Source organism: Hyperoodon ampullatus (genome assembly GCF_949752795.1).
Source record: "Hyperoodon ampullatus genome assembly, chromosome: 4".
Classification (NCBI taxonomy): Eukaryota; Metazoa; Chordata; class Mammalia; order Artiodactyla; family Ziphiidae; genus Hyperoodon; species Hyperoodon ampullatus.
The window spans coordinates 80,973,509-80,998,893 of record NC_136917.1 but is presented as its reverse complement, the minus strand read 5'-3'; the positions used below and the strand labels follow the sequence as shown (position 1 = coordinate 80,998,893).

Sequence of the window (25,385 nt, the reverse complement as noted above, 5' to 3'; positions counted from 1 at the left end):
ATCTGGGGGAAGTTCTTTCCAGGCAGAGGAAGCAGCAGATACAAAGGCCCTGAGGAGGGAATGCCTGTTTGAAGAACCTCCCTTATTGGAAGAATAGGTGCCAAGATGACTGGCCTGGCAAAAGCAGACTATGTAAGGAAAGAGGAGTTGGAAATGAAGTCTGCATGTACAGGGCATCAGAGTTTATTCTATTCTCACTGCCTGGAATGTCCTTCCCTTCCACTGTCAAATGTCTAGATTCCAGGCTTAACTCAAACATCACTTAAGCATCCACTGAATCCTTTTATCTTGCTTAAAGACTTCTCTTGGACTTTATTTTTTTTATAATAAAATCTCTTAGGATTTTATTTTTATCTTTATTATAGTACAATATTCTATTTCACATCCCAAAATTCCTTGGGGCATTCTAGATTCCTTAAAGGAAGGTATCAGGTTTTAGATATATTTGTGTTACCCCCAGCAATCAACATTCAGCCTTGAATGTAAAGAACTCCATACATCTTTGCTAAATGCATTCATCAGAGTTTCCTACCTTGAGATGGAGTGTGGATTAGAAATGATTTCCTAAGGTTCCTTCCAACTCTTTTTTTTTGGCTGCGTTTGTCTTCATTGCTGCACACTGGTTTTCTCTAGTTGCAGTGAGCTTGGGCTACTCTTCATTGCTGTGTGTGGGCTTCTCATTGCGGTGGTTTCTCTTGTTGAGGAGCGTGGGCTCTAGGCGCGCAGGCTTCAGTAATTGCAACGTGTGGGCTCAGTAGTTGCAGCGTGCGGGCTCAGTAGTTGTGGCTTGCGAGCTCTAGAGCGCAGGCTCGGTAGTTGTGGTGCATGTGCTTAGTTGCTCCGTGGCATGTGGGATCTTCCCAGACCAGGGCTCGAACCCGTGTCCCCTGCATTTGCAGGCAGATTCTTAACAACTGTGCCCCCAGGAAGTCCCCCTTCCAACTCTTAAAATTCAGTCCTTTATTAACTAGAAGTTTTAAGAATCCATGCCTTTAGGACAGAAGTAATGATGAAATAGCTGTAACTGCAACTGTTTCTGTTTTTAGTTGAAAGAAGTCTTTAAGAAGTAGATATCCAATAATATTGACAGTTTTTAGTTTAATTTATTAAGGGATATCTAGGTGTGTGGCTGGGGTACCAGTTCTGTACTCTGATAGGATGCTGAGGTTTGAGTCCAACAATAATGATTTGACACTGAGGAGTTTGAAAACTGTTTAACCATTTGCGAACCAGTTTCCCTTAGTGCATTGGATTTCCATTTCTTATTTATCCTCCCTCATGATACAACAATTTATATGTTCATCTTTACCCTTTAATAGTACAGATTTCCAGTTACCGCTGTAATAGATTTTTAGGTTTGATTGTGCCTCCAACCTGCTGTTATGTGAGGGACATACGAAGTCAAACCAGTTTTTCTAAACTGAAGTTTTTGATTCATTCTGCTAGAGTCAGACGTTAAGATTTCAAGGGTGGACTCAGAATGCATCCACTTTTTTTTTTTTTAACATTTTACTGGAGTATAATTGCTTTACAATGATATGTTAGTTTCTGCTTTACAACAAAGTGAATCAGTTATACATACACATATATCCCCATATCTCTTCCCTCTTACATCTCCCTCCCTCCCACCCTCCCTATCCCACCCCTCTAGGTGGTCACAAAGCACCAAGCTGATCTCCTTGTGCTATGTGGCTGTTTCCCACTAGCTATCTATTTTACGTTTGGTAGTGTATATATATCCATCCACTCTCTCACTTTGTCACAGCTTACCCTTCCCCCTCCCCATATCCTCAAGTCCATTCTCTAGTAGGTCTGCGTCTTTATTCCCGTCTTGCCCCTAGGTTCTTCATGACCTTTTTTTTCCCCTTAGATTCCATATATATGTGTTAGCATACAGTATTTGTTTTTCTCTTTCTGACTTACTTCACTCTATGACAGACTCTAGGTCCATCCACATCACTACAAATAACTCAATTTCATTTCTTTTTATGGCTGAGTAATATTCCATTGTATATGTGTGCCACATCTTCTTTATCCATTCATCTGTTGATGGACACTTAGGTTGCTTCCATGTCCTGGCTATTGTAAATAGAGCGGCAGTGAACATTGTGGTACATGACTCTTTTTGAATTATGGTTTTCTCAGGGTATATGCCCAATAGTGGGATTGCTGGGTCGTATGGTAGTTCTATTTTTAGTTTTTTAAGGAACCTCCATACTGTTCTCCATAGTGGCTGTACCAGTTTACATCAGAATGCATCCACTTTTGTTTTCACCTTCTGTATCCTTGAGCTATGACTGCAGAAGTTCAAATGTTTTTCTTGGTTTGTTTCTTTAATTGATATTTAGCCATAGCAACTTGGCAACAGTAAACTTTAGTGTTTTTATATTTGCTTGGCAATATTTGTGTATTACTATAAATGACTAATGAGATTTATATTTCATAAGCCAGATATATATATATATATTTTTTTGTTTTTTTTTGCGGTACGCGGGCCTCTCACTGTTGTGGCCTCTCCCGTTGCGGAGCACAGGCTCCGGACGTGCAGGCTCAGCGGCCATGGCTCACAGGCCCAGCCGCTCCGCGGCATGTGGGATCCTCCCGGACCGGGGCACAAACCCGCATCCCCTGCATCGGCAGGCGGCCTCTCAACCACTGTGCCACCAGGGAAGCCCCACCAGATATATTTTTACATAACCATCAAGCAGGAGAAAAAAAAATCTCTGGAGTTACGATTCTCATGTTATCAATGCACCATGGCATATCCTGTGGTGAATATCTGTAATAAAATAAAAGTGTTTTTTTATATTAATTATCTTAGTTGTGTCTACACATATAAAAAATTGTGTATGTATAAGCATGCGCACAAAGTGCAAACAGGAAAGTTTTCAAACTCTTACATACATGAGTTGTCTCAATATTCTTATAAACTATGTCTGATTATTAAGTTGTTTGTCAACCAAATGCAAGCCCTAGAAGGAACTCTCAGATTGTTCTTTCCTTTTTTTTTTGAATGTATTTACATAAAAAATATAAAGTGTAAGTATGTATAACTTTTTTTCTTTTAAAAAAATCTTTAAGAAAGATGCATTGGTGTTTACTGATGTCTTTTTTTGGCAGCTATTAAGACAACATGACAGATGGGATACTTAAACTTATTTTTATGATGGAGACGTAGTTGTCAACAGTTCTAAGTATTAATTAAGGTATTAACACATATTAACATATAGTATTTGACTTTTGTTAACAAGATAATTCAAAATGGTTTGATTTCCTTCCATATGTGTTAGGATGCTTTTGGCTAGTAAGTTGGGTTTCATGTAACCTGACTCAAATTTTTTTAAAAAGAACTTTGTTAGGATACAGAATAGTAAGTGCAGACTAGTAGACAAACTACAAAATTATTTGATTCAGCAAATCAATGACTTCGTCATAGACCCAGTTTCTTTCTCTTTCTCTGCCCTCCTCTTCACAAAATTGATGTCCAAAGGCTGATTTCCTCCCTGAAATCAGTTGTAATCAATAAAATGCACAAGGAGAGAGTGATCTGTTCCTGTAATCCTGGGCTGTGTGTTTCCCTTCAGCCTGATTAGTTCTACCCAAGACCAGTAACAGCTTATACGAATGGGGATCCACCCTTGCAGCTGAGGAGGGTGGAAACATGAAGAAAATTGGTGTTCTGTTGGAAAGGTGGAAGAGAAGAGTGGATGTGGGTAGGCAAAGAAGTGTCCACTATTCTCTCTTCATTAGCTCACATTATTTCTTTTGAATAGGTAGTTTTTTCCTCTGTAATTTTAGATTGCCTCTGAGGATGTTACTATCAGGAATGGTTCTTGATAATACGTGGTTCTGAACATGTGCCACAAAAGATCTTACTTAGTTCAAGGTATTCCTTACACCAATGGATCATTGAAAAATTCAAATTCTAATATAATCACAATTTTTGTGGGTAATATGCTTGAAAACTTGCTTTAAAAAATTAAGATTAATAAACCTGTTGAAAATTGTATTGAAAGGAAGAAATAAAATGTTCACCATTACAGTGATTTTTTTGGTTTTGGGGAAAAGGTTATAAATAGGACAGTGTTATAGTTCATTCCTCTGCCTTTTGGGACTGGTAAAGGTCTTGTATAACGTGGCTGTATTATGTTTCTTTGGTAAAGCTGATTGTTCAATTATTTATTGTTTTAATTTTTAAATAAGTTTCTTTATTGTGATTACATGGAAAATATTTAAGTTTTAAGGTCACTGGGGGACTTCTGGCAGTGCAGTGGTTAAGACTCCACGCTGCCAATGCAGGGGGCACGGGTTCGATCCCTGGTTGGAGAACTAAGATCCCACATGCCACATGGCATGGCCAAAAAAAAAAAGATCACTAGGGACATCCTCGATTTTACCACCCATCAATAACTATTGATAGTGTATTTCTTGTTTATTTTTTCTTAAATTTTTTCTTCCAGAATATTCCGATGAAGAGTATATACCCTTTAGACATTACTAACACAAAGAATGCATTGAAGCTGTTGTTGGATTTATGGAACATTTGTGGCTTTAAGATAACCAAATATCTGGTTAATGTCTGGCTGTTCTATTGTTAAATGTTTAAATACAATAGTGTATGTTAATTGCACTTTAATAATTTGCATGTATTTTTTTCTCTGTGTATATCTTTTTTTTTTTCCCCACATAGTTTAACTTCTGTAAGTAACCTGAGTGTATCAGGGCCCTTCCCTTTTTTGATCCCAAAGGGCAATATTTGCTAATTTTTGTTATAAAGTCAAAGAATTCATTCTTTAACACTTGGAGTTGTCTTTGTGCTTTTTGGATTATGGATTTCTTCACAGCTGCTGCTAAGCCAAGGTGATTCTGAGTTGTAGACCATCTAGAGGAGCCAGTCCCCTTCCAGTTTCTTGTTGTGTAAAACTCTCAAATTAGGATAAATTACACGTTTTTTCCTGGCCCATTCAGCCATATGAGCCTTCCCCTTACCAAATCCTTTGAACTGCAATATAGATAAACTACTTTATTTACTGAAGGATCAGGCAACGCTCAAGAATACTGCAGTGTAGGAGGAATAAAGGCCGGTATTCTAGCCATCAGGTGTTAAGTTCTTAAGTCTCCAAGGGGAGGCACATCTGGACTTAGTCCTTTGAAAGTAGGAGTGGCCTTTTTGGATACTATCTGACCTGCCCATTTCACTCTTTATGCTCTCTTCCTCTGCCCATATTCCTTCAACAGATATCTATTTGTTGTTTGTATGCCCCTGTTCTAAGCACTGCTAATATTGTAATGAGTAAGACTGATGTCCTTCCTGCCCTATGAGTTTACATTCTAGTGATAGGAAATAGGCAGTGAACAAATTATGTAACAACTGTGATTAGTCTATGAAAAAAAACGAAACAGTGTAGGGGGATAGAGAATGATGGGGGAGAGGCTATCTTAAATAAAATCATCAAGGAAAGCCTCTTTAAAAACCTGACATTTGAGAAGAGAACTGAATGAGGTGAGGGAGTGTTTGAGAACAGCTGAGGAAAGAATGTTTCAGGCAGAAAGAGGTTCAGGATCCCTCAGATGGGTCCGAAATTTGTGTTGAGGAATAGCAAGAAGGCAAGTTGAGTGCTCACAGGGAAGAGTGGCAAGAGATGAGTCAGAGAGAAAGACAGGGACAGATCACGCCCATATGCCAAATCACACAGTCTCTTCAAATCTTTCAGTCTGATGACATCATCCATAACATGCTCTCCACAAAAAGTGGTATTTCTCCTTGAATCCTACTTGTATTTTGAACAATTGAACAATGCCTCTGGCCTCTGCAGGAGAGTCAGTGTTGCTCAATAATGAGACTCTGCTCAATTATATTCTTCTCTACCTGGTTTGGAGAGGTAGGAGAGCTAACCTAGTGAATGAAGGTAAAAGTGAGTGCTCAATTCTGTGCAACCTCTATACTAATGAGACCAGTGATCAAGCTGGTTTTGTTTCCTAAGCAACCTGTGAAGTAATACAGCTCAAGAAAAAAAGCATTTATTTTTCCCAGACATCTCACAGCCTTGATTATAGAAGAGCAAAGTTTATGTGATGCCACTAAACCACCTCTAATATTGTGCGAAGCATCTACATCTTTCCTGCCTTGCTTCGAGCCTTGTCATTCAAGAATCAGTAGCTGTCAGTCATTGTTCCCTTTGTTACCCAGAAGGAGAGGGCTCTTTATCTGTGTGTCAGACCCACTGAATTGTTTTGATTACTATGTGCTGTCTAATTAAGTGGGGAAGACTGCTAGTGTATCCCACCACACATATATTCTTCCATTTCCTGTCATCAATATATCTTAGTGTAATCGTTACAAAATAATTTTTTATGGTGCTAAAATATATGTAATCTGAAATTTACCATTTTAGGTAGTATATAGCTCTGTGGCATTAAGTAAATTCTCAGTGTTGTGTAACCATCACTAACCCTCCATCTTTAGAACTTTTTCATCTTCTCCACTTGAAACTTTGTACACTGTTAAACACTTAACTCCGCATTCTCCCCTTCTCCCAGCCACTGGTAACCACCATTCTCCTTTCTGTCTCAATGAATTTGACTACTCTAGGAATATCATGAAAGAGGAATTATACAATGTTTGTCCTTTTATGACTGGCTTATTTCACTTAGTATGATGTCTTCAAAGGTTTAACTATGTTGTTGAATGTGTCAAAATTTCATTCCTTTTTAAGGCTGAATAATATTCCATTGCATATATGTATGTGCCACACATTGTTTATCCATTTATCTGTTAGTGGATCCTTGGGTTGCTTCCACTTTCTGGCTATTGTGAATAATGCTGCTATGAACACGGGTCATAGGATACATTTCTCTACTGACTAGTAACGTTGAGCATCTTCTCATGTGTTTACTGATCATTTGTGTAGCTTTTTGGAGAAATGTCTGTTTAAGTACTTTGCCCACTTTATAATCTGGCTGTTTGATTTTTTGTTGTTGAGCTGTTCTTTATGCATTCTGGATATCAATCCCTTATCAGATATATGATTTGCAAATATTTTCTCCCAGTCAGTGGTTTGCTTTTTCACCCAAGGAATGGTATCCTTTTTCAAAGGATAGTGTCCTTTGATGCACAAAAGGTTTTAATTTTGGTGAGGTCCAGCTTACCTTTTTTTTTTTCTCTTGTGCTTTTGGTGTTATATCCAGAAAATAATTTTTTAATGACCACATAATAGTTTGTTGTCTAGTGTATCATAATTTATTTAACCAGACTTCTACTGTGGACTTTTATTTTGAAAAATGTTTTTTTAAATGAAGATTGAATAAGAAAATACTTATAAAACCTGATGCATAATAAAGACTCAATACTGTACCTAAATAAATAATAACTTTTATTACTACTTTTATTATTATTACTTTTATTATTACTACTTCTTTCTAATTCCTATCCTTGGTTGGAAAATTATATAATTTAGGGACTGTAGAACATTCCAGAGATTGTTCTCAGATACTCTATTTCCTCAAAATGAATTGTAGACCTTGTTTTGGAATGAACTTCCTTCTTATTACAAAATACAAAGTCCTACAAGATTCTTCCAGAGAAGAGTTTCATTGAGAGATGTTTTAAGGAGAAAGTTAGCTAAAAAACTTGCCCAGCTTTTTTTTTTTAAAGAATTACCTAACATTAAAAAAACTTTAAGATATAATTTATAATTCACATACTATAAAATTCACCCATTGAAAGTGTACAATTCAGTGATTTTGGTTTTGGTAATCATGGTTGTGCAACTATCACCATAATCTAAGTTTAGAACATTTTCATCAAACCAAATGAAACCTCATACCCATTAATAGTCACTCCCCAATCTGTACTCCCCCCAGCCCCTGTCAACCACTGATCTATTTTCTGTGTCTTTAGATTTGCCTATTCTAGACATTTCATATAAATGAAATCATGAAATATGTAGTCTTTTGTGGTTGGCCTCTTTTCACTTAGCATGATGCTTTCAAGATTCACTCATGTCACAGCACATATCAGTACTGCATTCTTCTTTATGGCCAAGTAATATTCCATTGTATAGATATACCACATTTGTTTATCCCTTTATCAGTTGATGGATGTTTGAATTGTTTCTACTTTTTGGCTACTATGAATAGTGCTGCTGTGAACATTCATGTACAAATTTTTCTGTGAACATATATTTTCACATCTTTTGGGTGTGTATCTAGGAATGGAATTGCTAGGTCATACAGTAACTTTGTTTATTAATTGTTTAAAGAACTACCAGACTGTTCTCCAGATTGTCTATTCCATTTTACATTCCCATCAACAATGTATGTAGCTTCTAATTTCTCCATATCCTCATTAACTCTTTTTTAAAAAAAATATTTGTTTATTTATTTGGTTGTACCAGGTCTTTGTTGCAGCAGGTGGACTCCTTAGTTGCAGTTTACCGGCTCCTTAGTTGTGGCTTGCCAGCTCCTTAGTTGCAGCTCATGGGCTCCTTAGTTGCAGCATGTGAACTCTTAGTTGCAGCATGCATGTGGGATCTAGTTCCCTGACCAAGGATTGAACCCAGGCCCCCTGCATTGGGAGCACGGAGTCTTCACCAGTGTACCACCAGGGAAGTCCCTAATTAACTCTTGTTATTTTATTATATGTCTTTTTGATTCTAGCCATCCTGGTGAATGTCAAATGGTATCTCATTGTGATTTTGGTTTGTATTTTCCTAATGACACTGACAGTGAGCATCTTTTCATGTGCTTATTGGCTGTTTGCATATCTTTGGAGAAAAGTCTTTTCAAATCCTTGGCTCATTTTTAAGTTGGGTTATATGTCTTTTTGTTATCGAGTTTGTAAGAGTTCTTCATGTACTCTGGATGCAAGTACCTTACAGATGTATGATTTGTAAATATTTCTTCCTGTTCTGCTATTTTCACTTTCCTGCTGATATCATTTGCAGTGCAAAGGTTTTTAATTTTGATGTCCAATTTATCTATTTTTTCCTTTGCCTGTGTTTTTTTGCACATCTAAGAAAGATTTGTCGAATCCAAGGTCATATAGGTTAGTACCTATAATTCCTTCTAAGAGTTTTGTAGTTTTCTTACCCTTAGGTCTGTGATCTTTTTTGAGTAAGTTTTGTGCAGGGTGTGAGCTAGGAATTAACGTTATTTTTATGCATGTGGCTATTCAGTTTTCCTAGCACCATTTGTGGAAAAGACTATTCTTTTCCCACTGAATTGTCTAGATACCTCACTCCAACTTTCCTCCCCAAATTTTACTTTGTTTTTGAGTTTTCAGACCTTTCAGCTTCCACCACTGTTCGGGCTCTCTCTTTAAATATTTCAAACTCTGTCTATCACCTTCTCAGCTGTTTGTTATTTAAATTAAATAATAAGGTTTTTGCCACTGAAAGTGGGAAACAGTTTAGTATGGTAGATGTTAATTTTAGAGTGTTAATAATAGCTGTCGTTTATTGACTGCTTTCTTGTGCTAAGTATTTTTAATACAGTTTTATACATTGTGGGGGAAAATGCCAGAGAGTTCAAAGAAATTTAATGAAATATCTGGGCAAGTGTTAATATAATTTCTGTTGCAGGTGCCCTCTTCCCTCTTTGTTGTTTGGGATTTAAGGGTAGCCCCACGATGACTGCTTGTTCTTTATACACTCAGGTTAAAGTGAAGCCTACTGACATATATCAAGTCTCCAGCCAGACTTCCTGCTTGGGAGAGGTCTGGCAAAAAAAACCACTGAATTTTCTTTGCTGGGGCCTTCTCTTCTTCATGATTCCTAAATGTTGGAGTGCTCTGAGGCTTATTTTTCAAACTTCTCTTCCTTTTAGGAAAAAGACAGTCCTCTTCCTTTTGCAAAATGAACTAATTATTCCTCATATATGCTGCTCGCTTTCTTGATTCCATGCTTTGGCCCAAACTTTTCCTTCTGCCTCCAATATCATGTAACTTCACATTCCCTGTTCTCTGCATTTCTGAATTCTATCTGTTCTTTAAGGCCGTCCCTAGATATCTGTCACTTTTCTTTGAAAATAATCTTGCTGCTGAAAATCATTTGTTCCCCTTCTTTTTTTTTTTTTTTTTTTTTTTTTGCGGTACGCGGGCCTCTCACTGTTGTGGCCTCTCCCGTTGCGGAGCACAGGCTCCAGACGTGCAGGCTCAGCGGCCATGGCTCACAGGCCCAGCCCCTCCGCGGCATGTGGGATCTTCCCGGCCCGGGGCACGAACCCGTGTCCCCCTGCATCGGCAGGTGGACTCGCAACCAGTGCGCCACCAGGGAAGCCCCTGTTCCCCTTCTTATAGTATATTATTTGTGCTGTTCTTATGTCAGGGATTGCCCCCTTTTATTATAAAGACATCTATTTCTTTTTTGAAATATAAAAAAGGCAAGATATAGAACATGAAATAAAAATATTAAGTAGTTATATTCATTTTATTTCTTGCTTTAAGCTCTTTGGGAAAAGAAACTTTCTCTTTATCTTGGTAATTCTTGATATTCTAACATTCAGTGGAGTGAATGAATGCTTTTTTTTTTTTTTTATTGGCTGCATTGGGTCTTCGTTGCTGCTTGTGGGCTTTCTCTAGTTGCGGCGAGCGGGGGCTACTCTTCATTGCGGTGCGCAGGCTTCTTATTGTGGTGGCTTCTCTTGTTGTGGAGCACAGGCTCTAGGTGCGCAGGCTTCAGTAGTTGTGGCACACGGGCTCTAGGCATGCAGGCTTCAGTAGTTGTGGCACACGAGCTCAGTAGTTGTGGCGCATGGGCTTAGTTGCTCCGCGGCATGTGGGATCTTCCGGGATCTTCCTGGACCAGGGCTCAAACTCATGTCCCCTGCATTGGCAGGTGGATTCTTTTTTTTTTTTTTTTGTGGTATGCGGGCCTCTCACTGTTGTGGCCTCTCCCGTTGCGGAGCACAGGCTCCGGACGCGCAGGCTCAGCGGCCATGGCTCATGGGCCCAGCTGCTCCGCGGCATGTGGGATCCTCCCAGACCGGGGCACGAACCCGTGTCCCCTGCACCGGCAGGCGGACTCTCAACCATTGCGCCACCAGGGAAGTCCGGCAGGTGGATTCTTAACCACTGCGCCACCAGGGAAGCCCGAATGAATGCATTTTAGAAAAAAATTCTTCGTGTGTGGGAGGGAGGGAAGAGGATAATGACATATTTACTGTTTGATTAGAGGAAAGTTTGGGTTTTAAAGTTGCCTTTTATGATATATGTGTAGGAACAAGGAAGAAGCATAGGAAAAGATAAGGTTTTATTAGTGGGATACTGAATTTTTAAAATTTAATTTTCAGTATGCATTAAGAAGTATTTAAAATAAAAGTTGTTGCCTTTATGTAACTCTAGTTGTCTTTAGACTGATGTAATCTAGGAGTTGTGACTGACTGAAATGTATGTATACCTTTGTTATGAAACAGTGTTAGGAAATCTCATCAGCCTGAGGCAAGCTCTAGGCTTCTTTATGAAAGCTGTTAAATTAAATTGATTTTTAAAGAAAGGGAAGTTGTCTTATGTAAGCAGAGACTTAATTTGTTTAATTTTAACTTAGACTGGTTATTTGATTAAAATTTCAAGACTTCTTACCAGTATTGATTTTCTTAGTTGAGTATTGCTTGGTATTTTAAGAAAGATGATTCCAAGTAGCAGTCTTGAAGTTCATATGAGAAATTCTTTTCACTGTTAAAATAGTGAAACATAATTAAGGTTTAGCATATTTAACCTGTTATTTGTTTATAAACAATAATATAATGCAAAAAGATAACTTTCCTTAAAATAAAACTCCTCTAAGACCTTTACACTATCATTAGAATTCTAACAAGGCCTGGAGGTAGATTTTCTAAAGTAAGTCAGTGTTAATCCATGCTTATTATGTGCCAGCTGTTGTTTTTAAGAGCTTTATATATATTAACTCAATCTTCACAACAACTCTGTGAGGTAGATACTGTTATTCTTGCTACAAATGAGGAAAACTCAGGCACTCAGAGAGGTTAAGTAACTTGCTCAAAGTCACCCAGTTAATATAGACCATAGTCAGGAATAAACCCCAATAGTCTGGTTGCAGAATCCATACTCTCCTTCCTCCCTTTTTAATTTTTAGTTTGCTTATCAAAGTTATACATTAGCATAGGTTAAAGAATATAATAGTTCTATAAGGTTTATAATGAAAAAACAACATGGTCTCATTTCCCCCTTCCCACAGGTACGTACTTTTATTTGATAACTCAGTGATTATTACATGTCTCTAAATAACATGCTTGTTTTGTTGCCTGATTTTTCACTTGTGGGCATGATCTGTTGACTTCTGCTATTGAAAATGATTATTTAGCTCCTTTTCCACCCCTCCCGCCCAGCATCTGTATCCTACCAGTCCTTTCATAGTTACGTCATAATTTTGATTAGATCAGTATTTGGTGTTTACATTAATTTCTTGTGTAAAGAAAGCTGAACCATGTTGTAAACTGTGCTTAGTTTTTCCTTTCCTGACATTTCATTTTCCTTGCGGATACAGTCGCCTTTTCCTTTGATCAAGTTTTTTATTTACTTGTCACTAATTCATGTCTTTGCCAGTTGTCTCAGTCATATACATCTTCTATCAGTTTCATGTTCCTGAAGAAATCCCTCCTGGAATCCTTTGACTAGGTCCAACCTGGACCTGTTTTATGGCAGTCATATTAGGATCTTTGTTATCTTAGGTATTCCTTTTGCCTATTTCTGTGTTGGATCCCTTGTTGCTTGATTTTTTTGGTTTATTACCTTACCATGGTGGAGCTTACAGGAGTTATCCTCCAGTAACTTCTTGAGAAAGGTCATGGGAGGTAGATTTTTTTTGAGATCTTGCATGTCTGAAAAGAGTATAACTTTACATTGACTGCCTATAGAATTCTTGGTTGGAAATAACTTTTCCTCAGAATTTTGGTGGTGTTGCTCTATTACCTTTTAGTTTCCAGTATTGTTATCGAAAAGCCTGATGCAATTCTGATTACCTGTTCTTTGTGTATGATCTGTTTTTACTGTCCAGAAAATATGTAGTGTCCTGTTTGTCAGCAATTTCTAAAGTTTCATAGACCCTTGCTATGAGTCTGTTTTCATTAGTTGTGCTGGATTCTTGACGGGCTCTTTAATTCTGGAAGTTCTTGTTTTCTTTCCTTGAAAAATTTCTCAGTTTGCTCTCTTCTCTTTTTGAATCTCCTTTTATTCAGCATTCCTCTGGATTGTTGTTCTACTTTTGTTATCCTTTCTCTTCTATTTTCTGTCTTTCCGCCCTTTGGTCCTATTTTTTGAATGATTTTCCATTCTTTTCCCCCAATTTTAAAATTTCTCCGTATATTTTTAATTTATGTGAACTCTTTTAAAAAAATTTCTGAATGTTACTGTTTTGTGGTATGCTGTTCCTGTTCCTGTTTCCTAGTTGGATTATCTTTTCTTATCTCTCTGGTATTAATGATATATACTTAAAAATTTTCTTCTTCCTACTTGGTTTGTTTCAGTTGCTTTTCTCCCCTACTTTTGTCCTTAGCTTTTATGTTCGAGCTGTCTTCAGATGTCCACTAATCTTTGGTTGACTTCTGTGTAAAGATAGGATACTGAAAACTAATTGGAAACACTGAATCCATGAGTAGAGGTTATCTATATGAGCTTTACTTCAGACAGTGTGGCTAGGCAGTTTAGCTAGGGTAACAATTGCTGTAACAACAATCCCCCCCAGTCTTAGTGCCTTAACATAATAAAAGTTTATTTCTCACTCACATAAAGTATAGTATTGGTGTTTCTGATCAGCTAGAACCTTCTTTGTGGGCACTTATTTGTCATTCGTGAGATGGTGTTAACGGAACTTCTGCATCTAGTTAACATGGAAGATTGTGCAGGAATTTTTATGAGTGAGGCTTAGATGGTGTATTGTTTAATTTATTTAATTTATTTATTCTTGGCTGCATTGGGTCTTTGTTGCTGCATGCGGGCTTTCTCTAGTTGCAGCGAGCAGAGGCTACTCTTTGTTGCAGAGCACAGGCTCTAGGCACGCGGACTTCAGTAGTTGTGGCATGTGGGCTCAGCAGTTGTGGCTCGCGGGCTCTAGAGCACAGGCTTAGTAGTTGTGGCACACAGGCTTAGTTGCTCCGCAGCATTCCCAGACCAAGGCTTGAACCTGTGTCCCTGGCATTGGCAGGCGGATTCTTAACCACTGCGCCATCAGGGAAGCCCCTACATGGTGTATTTAAAAATTTTTTTATATATTTTTAAAATTAAAAGAAGTTATTTTTGAAGTATATTTGATTTACAATGTTGTGCCATTCTCTGCTGTACAGCAAAGTGACACAGTTAAACACATGTAGACATTCTTTTTATTACATTCTTTTCCATTATGGTTTATCACAGGATATTGAATATAGTTCCCTGTGTTATACAGTAGGAGCTTGTTTATGCATCCTATATATAGTAGTTTACACCTGCTAATCCCAAACTCCCAGTACTTCCCTCCCCAACCCACCTCCCCCTTGGCAACCACAGGTCTGTTCTCTATGTCTGTGAAACTGTTTCTGATTTGTAGATAGGTTCATTTGTGCCATACTTTAGATTCTACATATAAGTGATATCATATGGTGATATCATATCATTTGTCTTTCTCTTTCTGACTTCACTTAGTATGATAATCTCTAGTTGCATCCATGTTGCTGCAAATGGCATTATTTCGTTCTTTGTATGGCTGAGTATTTTTCCATTGTGTATATGTACCACATCTTCTTTATCCATTCATCTGTCCACGGACATTTAGGTTGTCTCCATGTTTGGGCTATTGTGAATAGTGCTGCTATAAACATACGGGTGCATGTATCTGTTTGAGTTATAGTTTTGTCCGGGTATATGTCCAGGAGTGGGATTGTTGGATCATATGGTAATTCTATTTTTAGTTTACTGAGGAACCTCCATACTGTTCTCCATAGTGGCTGCACCAGCTTATCAGTACATTGGCACCAACACTATAGGAGGTTTCTTTTTCTCCACACCCTCTCCAGCATTTGTTATTTGTAGACTTTTTAATGATGGCCATTCTGACTGGTGTGAGGTGGCACTTCACTATAGTTTTGATTTGCGTTTAAAGAAGGCATACAGATGACCAGTAGGTACATGGACAGTGTATTTTTAACAACTGGCTCACTTGGGAGGAAAGAACTCTATTTTGTAGTATTGGCTACATGATGTAAGTACTCCATTATGGTCAGTTTCATGCTACCAGCATGATGTAGTGACATCATGTGACTGAATGCAGAAATGGGAAGAGATAACGCACTGTTGTTTTCAATTGTGCCAGCTCTGGTATACCACTGCAACTGCCTACCACATCACGTTGTCCAAAACTGAGTTGTATGGCTCCCTTAAATTCCAGGGAAAATGGAAAATATTCTTGAATTGTGTGCTTGGGAAGTAGAGTTTGGTGAACAGATAACAGTTTCTGCCAAAGTTGGAACCTCCAATGTCATTAACTTTAGATCTAGGTACAGTTCCTGGAGAAGTTTGTTCCAGGCTTTAGCCTGGAGGGTGACGAAGGCCTAACTGTAGGAATTCTGGGAACTGATTGAAGAAAAGGACTAGAGATTTCAACATCTGGCTTGTTGACATTTTCTTAATCCCCCTGTTTTCAGTATGGCCTGGTATTCACTTATACTGTTGCTCTAACAAATGACCACAAACTCAGTGACTTAAAAACAACACAAATTTGCAGGCATACCTCATTTTATTGCTCTTTGCTTTATTGCACTTTACAGATACCGTATTTTTTACAGATTGAAGATTTGTGGCAACCCTGCCTCAAGCCAAGTCTATTGGCGCCATTTTTCTAACAGCATTTGCTCACTTGTGCCTCTATGTCATATTTTGGTAATTCTCGCAATATTTCAAAAATTTTCATTACCATTATCTTTGTGATAGTGATCTGTGATAGTGATCATTGATGTTACTGTTATAATTGTTTTGGAATGCCACGAACCACACACACATAAGAGAGCGAACCAAATGTGTGTGTTCTGACTGCTCCACTCACCAGCTAATCCCCTATCTCTCTCCCACTTCTTGGGCCTCCCTGTTCCCTGAGACACAGCAATATTGAAATTAGACCAGTTAATAATCTGACAGTGGCCTCTAAGTTCAAGTGAAAGGAGGAGTTGCATGTCTCTCACTTTAAATCAAAAGCAAGATATGATTAAGCTTAGTGAGGAAGGCATGTTGAAAGCTAAGGTAGGCTGAAAATTTAGCCTCTTGCACCGGTTAGCCAAGCTGTGAATGCAAAGGAAAAGTTCTTGAAGGAAATTAAAAGTGCTTCTGCAGTGAGCACACAGATGATAAGAAAGTGAAACAGCCTTATTGCTGATGTGAAGAAAGTTTAGTGGTCTGAATAAAAGGTCAAACCAGCCATAACATTCCCTTAAGCCAAAGCCTAATCCAGAGCAAGGCGCTAACTCTTCAACTCTATATTAAGGCTGAGATAGGTGAGGATGCTGCAGAAGAAAAGTTTGAAGCTAGCAGAGGTTTAAGGAAAGAAGCCGTCTCCATAACATGAAAGTGCAAGGTGAAGCAGCAAGTGCTGATGTAGAAACTACATTGAGTTATCCCAAAGATCTAACTAAGATAATGAATGAAGGTGACTGTACTAAACAACAGATTTTCAGTGTAGACAAAAGAGCCTTCTGTTGGAAGAAGATGCCATCTAGGATGCGCCTGGCTTCAACGATTCAAAGGATAGGCTGAATCTTTTGTTGGGGGCCAATGTAGTTGGTGACTTTGTTGAAGCCAGTGCTCATTTACCATTCCAAAAATCCTAGGGCCCTTAAGAATTATGCTAATGTTATGCTAAAATTGTGCTTCTCTCCTTGTGTTCTATAAATGGAACAACAAAGCCAGATGACAGCACATCTATTTACAACATGGTCTACTGAATTTATTTTAAGCCCACTGTTAAGACCTACAGTTCAGAAAAAAAAAGATTCCTTTCAAAATATTACTGCTCATTGACAATGCAGCTGGTTACCCAAGAGCTGTGATGGAGATGTACAGTGAGATTCATGTTATTTTCATGCTTGCTAATACAGTGTCCATTCTGCAGCCCACAGATCAAGGAGTCATTTTGACTTTCAACTCTTCTTCTTTAAGAAATACATTTTGTGAGGCTATAGCTGCCATAGATGGTGATTCCTCTGATGGATCTGAGCAAAGTCAGTTGAAAACCTTCTGGGAAGGACTCACCATTCTAGATGCCAGTAAGAACATTATGATTCTTGAGAATCATAGTCAATAGTCAAATCATAGTCAATCATAGTCAATCATAATCAAAAGAACATGAGAAGAGATCATAATATCAACATTCACAGGAGTTTGGAAGAAGTTGATTCCAGCCTTCATGGATGACTTGCAGGGGAGGGATTCAAGACTTCAGTGGAGGAAGTAACTGTAGCTGTGGTGGAAATAGCAAGAAAACTAGAATTAGAAGCAGAGCCTGAAGATGTGACTGAATTGCTGCAGTCTCATGATAAAAAAACTTGAGTGGATGAGGAGTTGCTTCTTAAGGATGAGCAAAGAAGTGATTTCTTGAGATAGAATCTACTCCTGGTGAGGATTCTGTAAAGTTTATTGTTACGACAACAAAGGACTTAGAATAATTCATAAACTTAGTTGATAAAGTATTTGCAGGGTTTGAGAGGACTGACTCCAATTTTGAAAGAAGTTCTCCTGTGGGTAAAATGCTATCAAGCAGCATTGCATGATTCCTTCTTTATGAAAGGAAGAGTCCATCAGCGAGGCAGACTTTACTGTTGTCATATTCTAAGAAATTGGCACAGTCACCCCAACCTTCAGCAGCCACCACCCTGGGTAGTCAGCAGCCACTGAGGCAAGACCCTCCACCAGCAAAAAGATTATGATTCATGGAAAGCTCAGATGATAGTTAGCATTTTTTAACAATAAAGTATTTTTAAATTAAGGTATGTACATTTTTTTAGACATAATGCTGTTGCACACTTAGTAGACTGCTGTATAGCTTAAACATAACATATACTCACTGGGAAACCAAAATATTCATGTGACTCCCTTTATTATAATATTTGCTTTATTGTGGTCTAGAACCAAACCTTCAATATCTCCAAGGTTTGCCTTTATATACATCACATTTTATTTTCTTTACCCATCCATGGACACCGATGGACACATAGGTGGTTCCCATATATTGGCTATTGTGTATAATGTCCTAATGAACATGAGAGTGTTTTTATCTTTTCAAGTTAGTATTTTCATTTTCTTCAGATAAAAACTTGGAAGTGGAATTGCTGGGTCATGTGGTAGTTCTATTTTTAATTTTTTGAGGAACGTCCATACTGGTTTTCATAGCAGCTGCACCAATTTACATTCCCACCAACATACACAAGGGTTCCATTTTCTCCACCTCCTCGCCAATACTCATTATTTTTAGCATCTTTATAATCATTCTAATAGGTGTGAAGTGATACTTCATTGTGGTTTTAATTTGCATTTCCCTGATGATTAGTGGTGTTGAGCATCTTTTCATGTACCTTTTGGCCATCTGTATGTCTTCCTTGGAAAAATCTCTATTTAGATTTTCTGTCCTAATTTTTTAAATTGGATTGATTCTGTATTTTTGCTACTGAGTTGTATAAGTTCTTTATATATTTTGGATATTAACCTCTTATCAGGTATATAATATTTTCTTCCATTCAGCAGGTTACCTATTTGTTGATGGTTTTCTTTGCTATACAGAAACTTCTTAGTTAGATGTATTCCAGGTCTTATATTTTGCCAAGTCATTTTTCTGTTGGGATGTTTATCTTTTTCTTACTGGCATTTAAGTGTTCTTTATGTATGCTAGCAACTATTCCTTTGTCAGTTTTTATGTATTACAGATATGTTTGTCATGTTTGTAGCTCTCTTAATTCTTTTTTCTGGTGTCATTTGAGCATTAAAAGTGCTTACTGGGCTTCCCTGGTGGTACAGTGCTTAAGAATCCTCCTGCCAATGCAGGGGACACGGGTTTGAGCCCTGGTCCAGGAAGATCCCACATGCAGTGGAGCAACTGAAGCCTGCACGCCTAGAGCCCATGCTCCACAACAAGAGAAGCCACCGCAGTGAGAAGTCCATGCACCGCAACAAAGAGTAGCCCACACTCGCCACAAGTAGAGAAAAATCCACACGCAGCAACAAAGACCCAACGCAGCCAAAAATAAAATAAATAAAGTTAGAAAAATAAGTGCTTACTTTTGATGTGATCAAATTTGCCAACCTTTTCCTTTATGGTTATCGTTATTTGTGTCTTATTTGAAAGTCCAACACTATTACAATGTTATAAAGATATTCTTCTGTATTATATTTTTAAATTTTTGTAGCTTCACTATTGACATTTATTTTTAATCAATCTGGGATTGATTTTTGAGTATGTGAGAGCTAGAAGTTCATTGTATTAGAACAAAAGAAAAATTTTTATCCTGGCACCATTTATGGAAATGCCCTTCCATCCTTGCTAATCTGTAGTGAGTATTCTGTTTTAAATTAAATAACTATATTTATATGTGGGTGTGTTTCTGGTTCCATCAGTCAATTTCCCTATTTCTGCACCAATATGTTGCCTTAATTACTGTGGCTTTACAATAATTCTTAATCTGGTCAGCAGGTCCTCTTATATTCCACTTGAGAGTGTCTTGTTATTCTAGTCCTCTGATTTCATATGTAAGTCATGAGAGGAGTCATATTTGGAGTCATAATCCGGTTTTCAAGTTCTCCCCCTACACCCTTGTTGGGATTTTGATTAGAATTGCCTTAAGTCTTTGGAGCATTTTGGGGAGATTGAGCATCTTTATAATATTGACTCATTCAGTCTATAAGCATTGTACATTTTTTTACTTACTTAGGTATTCTTTAATTTTTTCAGTAAAGTTTTACATTTTCTCTTGCATTTTTTGTTGTTATTGTTTCCTTTATTCCTAGGCACTGCATGGTTTTTGATGGTATCTTTTTAAAATTATATTTTACAACTCATAATTGCAGAAGGTTAGAATGGCAGTAGAATTTTATATAATGTCTTTCTTTGTGTTCTTAATAAAACCTTTTACTAATTACAGCACTTCTGTGTAAATTATTTTAGATTTTCTATGTGGAAAATCTTTTCATCTGTGACTGACAGTTTTGTTTCTGCCTTTGAAACTAATCCTTTGAAATTTGTTAATCATTTCCATGATTTTCTTTATAGTTTTATTTTTATCACCCCCAAATTTCTGTCACTACGTAATATTTAGTTTTGCCTGTTTTTGAATTTTATACTAATGGAATGATTACATATCATTCTGGTACTTACTTTTCTCCCCTGCTGTAGAGTGAATTGTGTACCCCCCACATCCACATTTTGAAGCCCTAACCCTCAATTTGATGGCGTTTGGGATTGGAACTTTGGGAGATAATTAGGTTTAAATGAGATTATGAGGGTGGGGCCCTCATGATGTGATTAGTGCATTTACCAGAAGAGATACCAGAGAACCTGTTCTTGCTGTTTTTCCCCATAAGGACATGTAAGGACACAGTGAGAAGGTGGTTGTCTTCCAGCCAAGAAGAGATCACTCACCAGAACCCAACTATGCTGGCACCTCAGTCTTGAACTTTTAGCCTCCAGAATTGTAAGAAAATGAATTTCTGTTAGTTAAACCTTCAGTCTATGGTATTTTTTTAATGGCAACTTGAGCTGTGGTAACTCTTTTTTTCCACATTAAACTTTTGAGAATCATTCATATTGATGGGTATAAACTGATTTAATTTTTACTGCTTATAGGATTCTATTTTATAAGCATACCACAGGGACTTCCCTGGTGGCACAGTGGTTAAGAATCCGCCTGCCAATGCAGGGGACATGGGTTCGAGCCCTGGTCCAGGAAGATCCCACATATCGTGGAGCAACTAAGCCCGTGCACCACAACTACTGAGCCTGCGCTCTGGAGCCCACGAGCCACAACTACGGAAGCCCGCATGCCTAGAGCCCATGCTCCACAACAAGAGAAGCCACCGCAATGAGAAGCCCATGCACCACAACACTTGCCGCAACTAGAGAAAGGCCGCACGCAGCAATGAAGACCCAATGCAGCCAAAAAAAAAAAAAAAAAAAAAAAAAAATTAATTAAAAAATGTGTACCATAATTTATGTGTGGTTGATGGACATTTGGGTTGTTTTCAGCTTTTTGTTGTTGTTATGGTGCTTTTATGAACATTCTTCTACGTGCTTCTTGTTATACAGGTGAAGAATTTATTATGTATATGTAGTTGACCAATTTTCTTTTGTTTTTGACCTTCAAAAACAATGGTTTCGGGCCTCACTGGTGGCACAGTGGTTGAGGGTCTGCCTGCCGATGCAGGGGACGCGGGTTCGTGCCCCGGTCCGGGAGGATCCCACATGCCGCGGAGCGGATGGGCCCGTGAGCCGTGGCCACTGAGCCTGTGTGTCCGGAGCCTGTGCTCCGCAACGGGAGAGGCCACAACAGTGAGAGGCCCGCGTACTGCAAAAAAAAAACAAAAAACAATGAAACAATGGTTTCATATGGGTTATCATTGTACCTAGGAGTGGAGTGCTGGATTGTAAAACTTTTTGCCCAAGTGGTTATACCACTTACCTTCCCACTGGTAGGATGAGTTTCTTTGACTCCACATCTTTGTCAGCATTTGATAGTGTCATAATTTTACATTTTTGCTAATATGGTACATGTGGAGTTATCTCATTGTTACTTTAACTTGTGTTTCACTTCATTACTAAAGAGGTTTACCATCTTTTTATTTGTTTATGGACCATCATATTTTCTTTCCTGTGAAATTCTTGTACATGATTTTGCCCAGTTTTCTATTGCAGTGTTTGAGAAGCTGACTCTTTTTTACTGGGATATGAATTGCTTGGTGAATTTAACTTCATCTCTTTATTTCAGTTTACTCATTTGTAAAACAACGGGCTTTGACTAGTTAATATCTAGTGTCCCTTTTACTAGTGTCTATAATTCATGTGTCTGATATTTTTCTTGTTGGTTTTTGAAGCTGACAAATAAGTTTTATTGAAGTGATAAACTATAAAGTGCTGATTTTTTGTTTTGTTTTTAATTTTAAAATGTTAAGTTTTGTTTCTTTTAAAGTATGATAGGTTAGTTCTCCAAGGACTGCACTCTTAGATGAATTTCCCAGACAGATACTACTACCTTTTATTTTTTTAATTCTTATAATGCTGTTAAACCTAGAAATTAGATCCTAACATATATGAATTATTCTTTCTCAGAGTGAAGATACACAACAGCAAATCATCAGGGAGACATTCCATTTGGTATCTAAGAGAGATGAAAATGTTTGTAATTTCCTAGAAGGAGGATTGTAAGTAAAGCATTTCATGGACGTTTCTAATCTTTGACTATATGAGTAAAATATATACTGTTTAATCATTTTATCTTAAAATTTCCTAATTTGATTAATTGGATTGGGGGAATTAATTGCCGCTTATGTTAACTATAAATCTAACTTAAATAATTTTTTGAAGATATTTAATCTTTTTCTTTTAAAAATTTATAAAGGCATTTTATATAAAGGTAATATATTCATATGGCAAAAATTCAAACATTACATGGAAGTATAAAATTTAGACCTAGTCTTCCTCCTCCAGCTTTAGTCCTTCTTCCCAGTTTCTTGTGTATCCTTCTAGAAAATTAATTTTGCACTAACATATAGAAGTATAACCTTAAAAATTTTTACTTATGGGATCACACATGTATGCTGGTTTTCATATTGCTTGTTTGCACTTATACTTTGAAAAACTCTGCATATAAACCCATCTAAAGCAATCTCATTCTTTTTAATGACTACAGAGTACTCCTTAGGCTGAATGGACCTGTTTTCATAAGAATTTAGATAGCACCCTTTATTTTATATTATGATCAATTCTGACGTCTGCTTTTCTAATATATGTGTGTCTAGATAGATTCGAATTCAGCTAAGACTTTTCTATTTTTAAAATGAATAAATAAAAATTGCTTATGATTAGTTTGCCAACTGTTGTAAATAGTTTTAAATTAATGGGTTTCATGAAAATAATTTGTTCTCAAATAATTTCATAAACATTCCTTCCCGTGTTTATATGTTTAATTTCTTAACAAGATATTTCCTCAGTGACAATTCAAAAACTAAACTTTAGCTGAACCTCATTATGAATAATCAGAGATTAGTCTGAGAAACTTAAACTTTTCTGTATTTTTAAGGTGTATGATGCATATTATGAAAAACAGTTTTCATAATAGAGAATTCATTCTAACCTGACTATAAATTACTTTTTATCATGTAGAAAGTTTACTTGCATTTCTTGAAAGGTTATATCATGCTGCCCTTAAATTTGCAAATACACACCTATGATTTGTAAATTTTGCTGTTAACTCGAGGCCTCCAATGTAATAGTTGAGACAGATGTACTTGCTTTCTGTTTTTGTATTTTAATTGTACTTTACTTATCTCTCTTAAACTGTAGTTGAGTTGTGTTTGCCATTACCATCGTTTCCCTTTATCTCAGCTCCTTAATCTTCTAACCTCATACGAAATTAATCACCCAGCACACTGCAAGAAATTGATTGGTCTAACCAGGGCACTGTTTGAACTAGGAAGTATGACTTGAGTTTGTAATTATTCTTTTCCAACCTTACAAAAAGTAGAAAGCAAATGTTGCATCAGAGACGAGGCTACACATCTGGTTTAGTCCTAGTTTTGTTACTAACAAGCTGGTTTTCTTGGTTAGGTCACTTAAATTCTTTGTACCTCAGTTTTCTCCTCTTATGTTAAATAAGATATTTGGACTAAGGATTTCTAAAATTCTGTAGCTTTTATGTCGTGTATTACATTCTATACAAGAATTTGAATCAGTATTGTACTATAGTATAAAGATGAAATTATAACAAAACGTGTACTTATATTAATATTTTGTTTTCTTTTAATAACTTTAATTGTCATTTTGAAACTTACAGTTTTCAAAAGTTTGGTCTTCTTTTAAAGCAGATCCAAACAAAAATTTAAGATAATCACTAAATTGCAGATTCAGGATGAAGTAGAGTCTGCTGTTGCTGCTTTCTGTCCCTTTCAAGGAACAGTTGCAATGATAGTCTATAAATACAACTCAGAGAATCTTTAAAGTGCTTGTACATATTTTTAAATTGTGTACCTTTTCTGATAGTAGGAGTTTTTAATTCTTGTCAAAGATCATTTTCACTTTTGGTATTAGAGGATATAAAGTAATAAAAAATAATGAGTGTATACTTAGAGAAGTTGTTTCTACAAAACTTGTGAATTTAGTATTACTTTTATTGAGTGACAAATAGGGACTTCCCTGGCGCTCCAGTGGTTAAGACTCCATGCTTCCACTGCAGGGGGCATGGGTTTGATCCCTGATCGGGAACTAAGATCCCACATGTTGCTCAGCGCAGCCAAAAAAAAAAAAAAAAAAAAAAAAAGAAATAGGTGTTATTTTCCTTTGTCTTGTTTGAATGTTCAGTTAGCTCTGATTATACTTAGCCTTGATTTTTTTATGTTTCGTTAGTGTTAAAGGGTCTTTTGAGAAGGTGAATGAATTGTTGTAAACTTAACTATGGAACAGTTAAACTGTATTTAGAAAAATAAAAGGTGTTTGTAATGATTCCTGAATTATTATTTTTAAAACTCTGAAATTCCAGTCAACATAAATAAAAATATTTGGCAAAAGGATTGAGTATCTCTTAGCTCAGTTTTCTTGCATTTATATTCCAAAACAAAATGTGTTTTTGGAGAAGATCTTGATGGTAAATATGTCCAAAACTTAAGAAGAAATGTCATTTTTTTTTCCTAGTTGATAATCAGTGTTAAGCTGTGTAACATACTGTGACCTATGGAGTTAAATCTAGTAAGCTCTTAAATATGCCCTATGGGGCTTCCCTGGTGGCGCAGTGGTTGAGAGTCCGCCTGCCGATGCAGGGGACACGGGTTCGTGCCCCGGTCCGGGAAGATCCCACATGCCGCGGAGCGGATGGGCCCGTGAGCCATGGCTGCTGAGCCTGTGCGTCTGGAGCCTGTGCTCCGCAACGGGAGAGGCCACAACAGTGAGAGGCCCGTGTACCACAAAAAAAAAAAAAAAAAAAAAAAAAGCCCTATGATCTCATTTCTGCCTACTTCTCTGACCTAATCGCTTGCTAATCTTTCATTGATCGCAGGCCTTCTTTTTCTTTCTTGAACACAGATATTTCGTTCTTGATGAAATTGCCTTTTTATTAGTCTACCTTTGCCTGCAATGCTCTTCTCTAAATTTTTTCATGGCAGGTTCTTTATCATTAGATCTCAGTCTAAACATCAACTCTTTTAACACACAATA

The 25,385-nt window shown here is 37.2% G+C and overlaps 1 protein-coding gene across 8 annotated transcripts in view; it reads left to right on the top strand.

Moving 5' to 3' along the window:
- Positions 1-25,385, top strand: part of AP3S1 (adaptor related protein complex 3 subunit sigma 1) — a gene marked incomplete at both ends in the record, with an annotated part of 67,370 nt that overhangs the window by 2,510 nt on the left and 39,475 nt on the right. For 7 of the 8 annotated variants that reach the window (XM_079702946.1, XM_079702943.1, XM_079702945.1 and 4 more), the window contains one exon: positions 22,290-22,381. The exons of the other annotated variant lie outside the window; for it this stretch is intronic. In XM_079702946.1, coding sequence (XP_079559072.1) covers positions 22,290-22,381 — 92 coding nt within the window. The remainder of the gene's footprint in view (positions 1-22,289; positions 22,382-25,385) is intronic. 8 annotated transcript variants of the gene reach the window in all.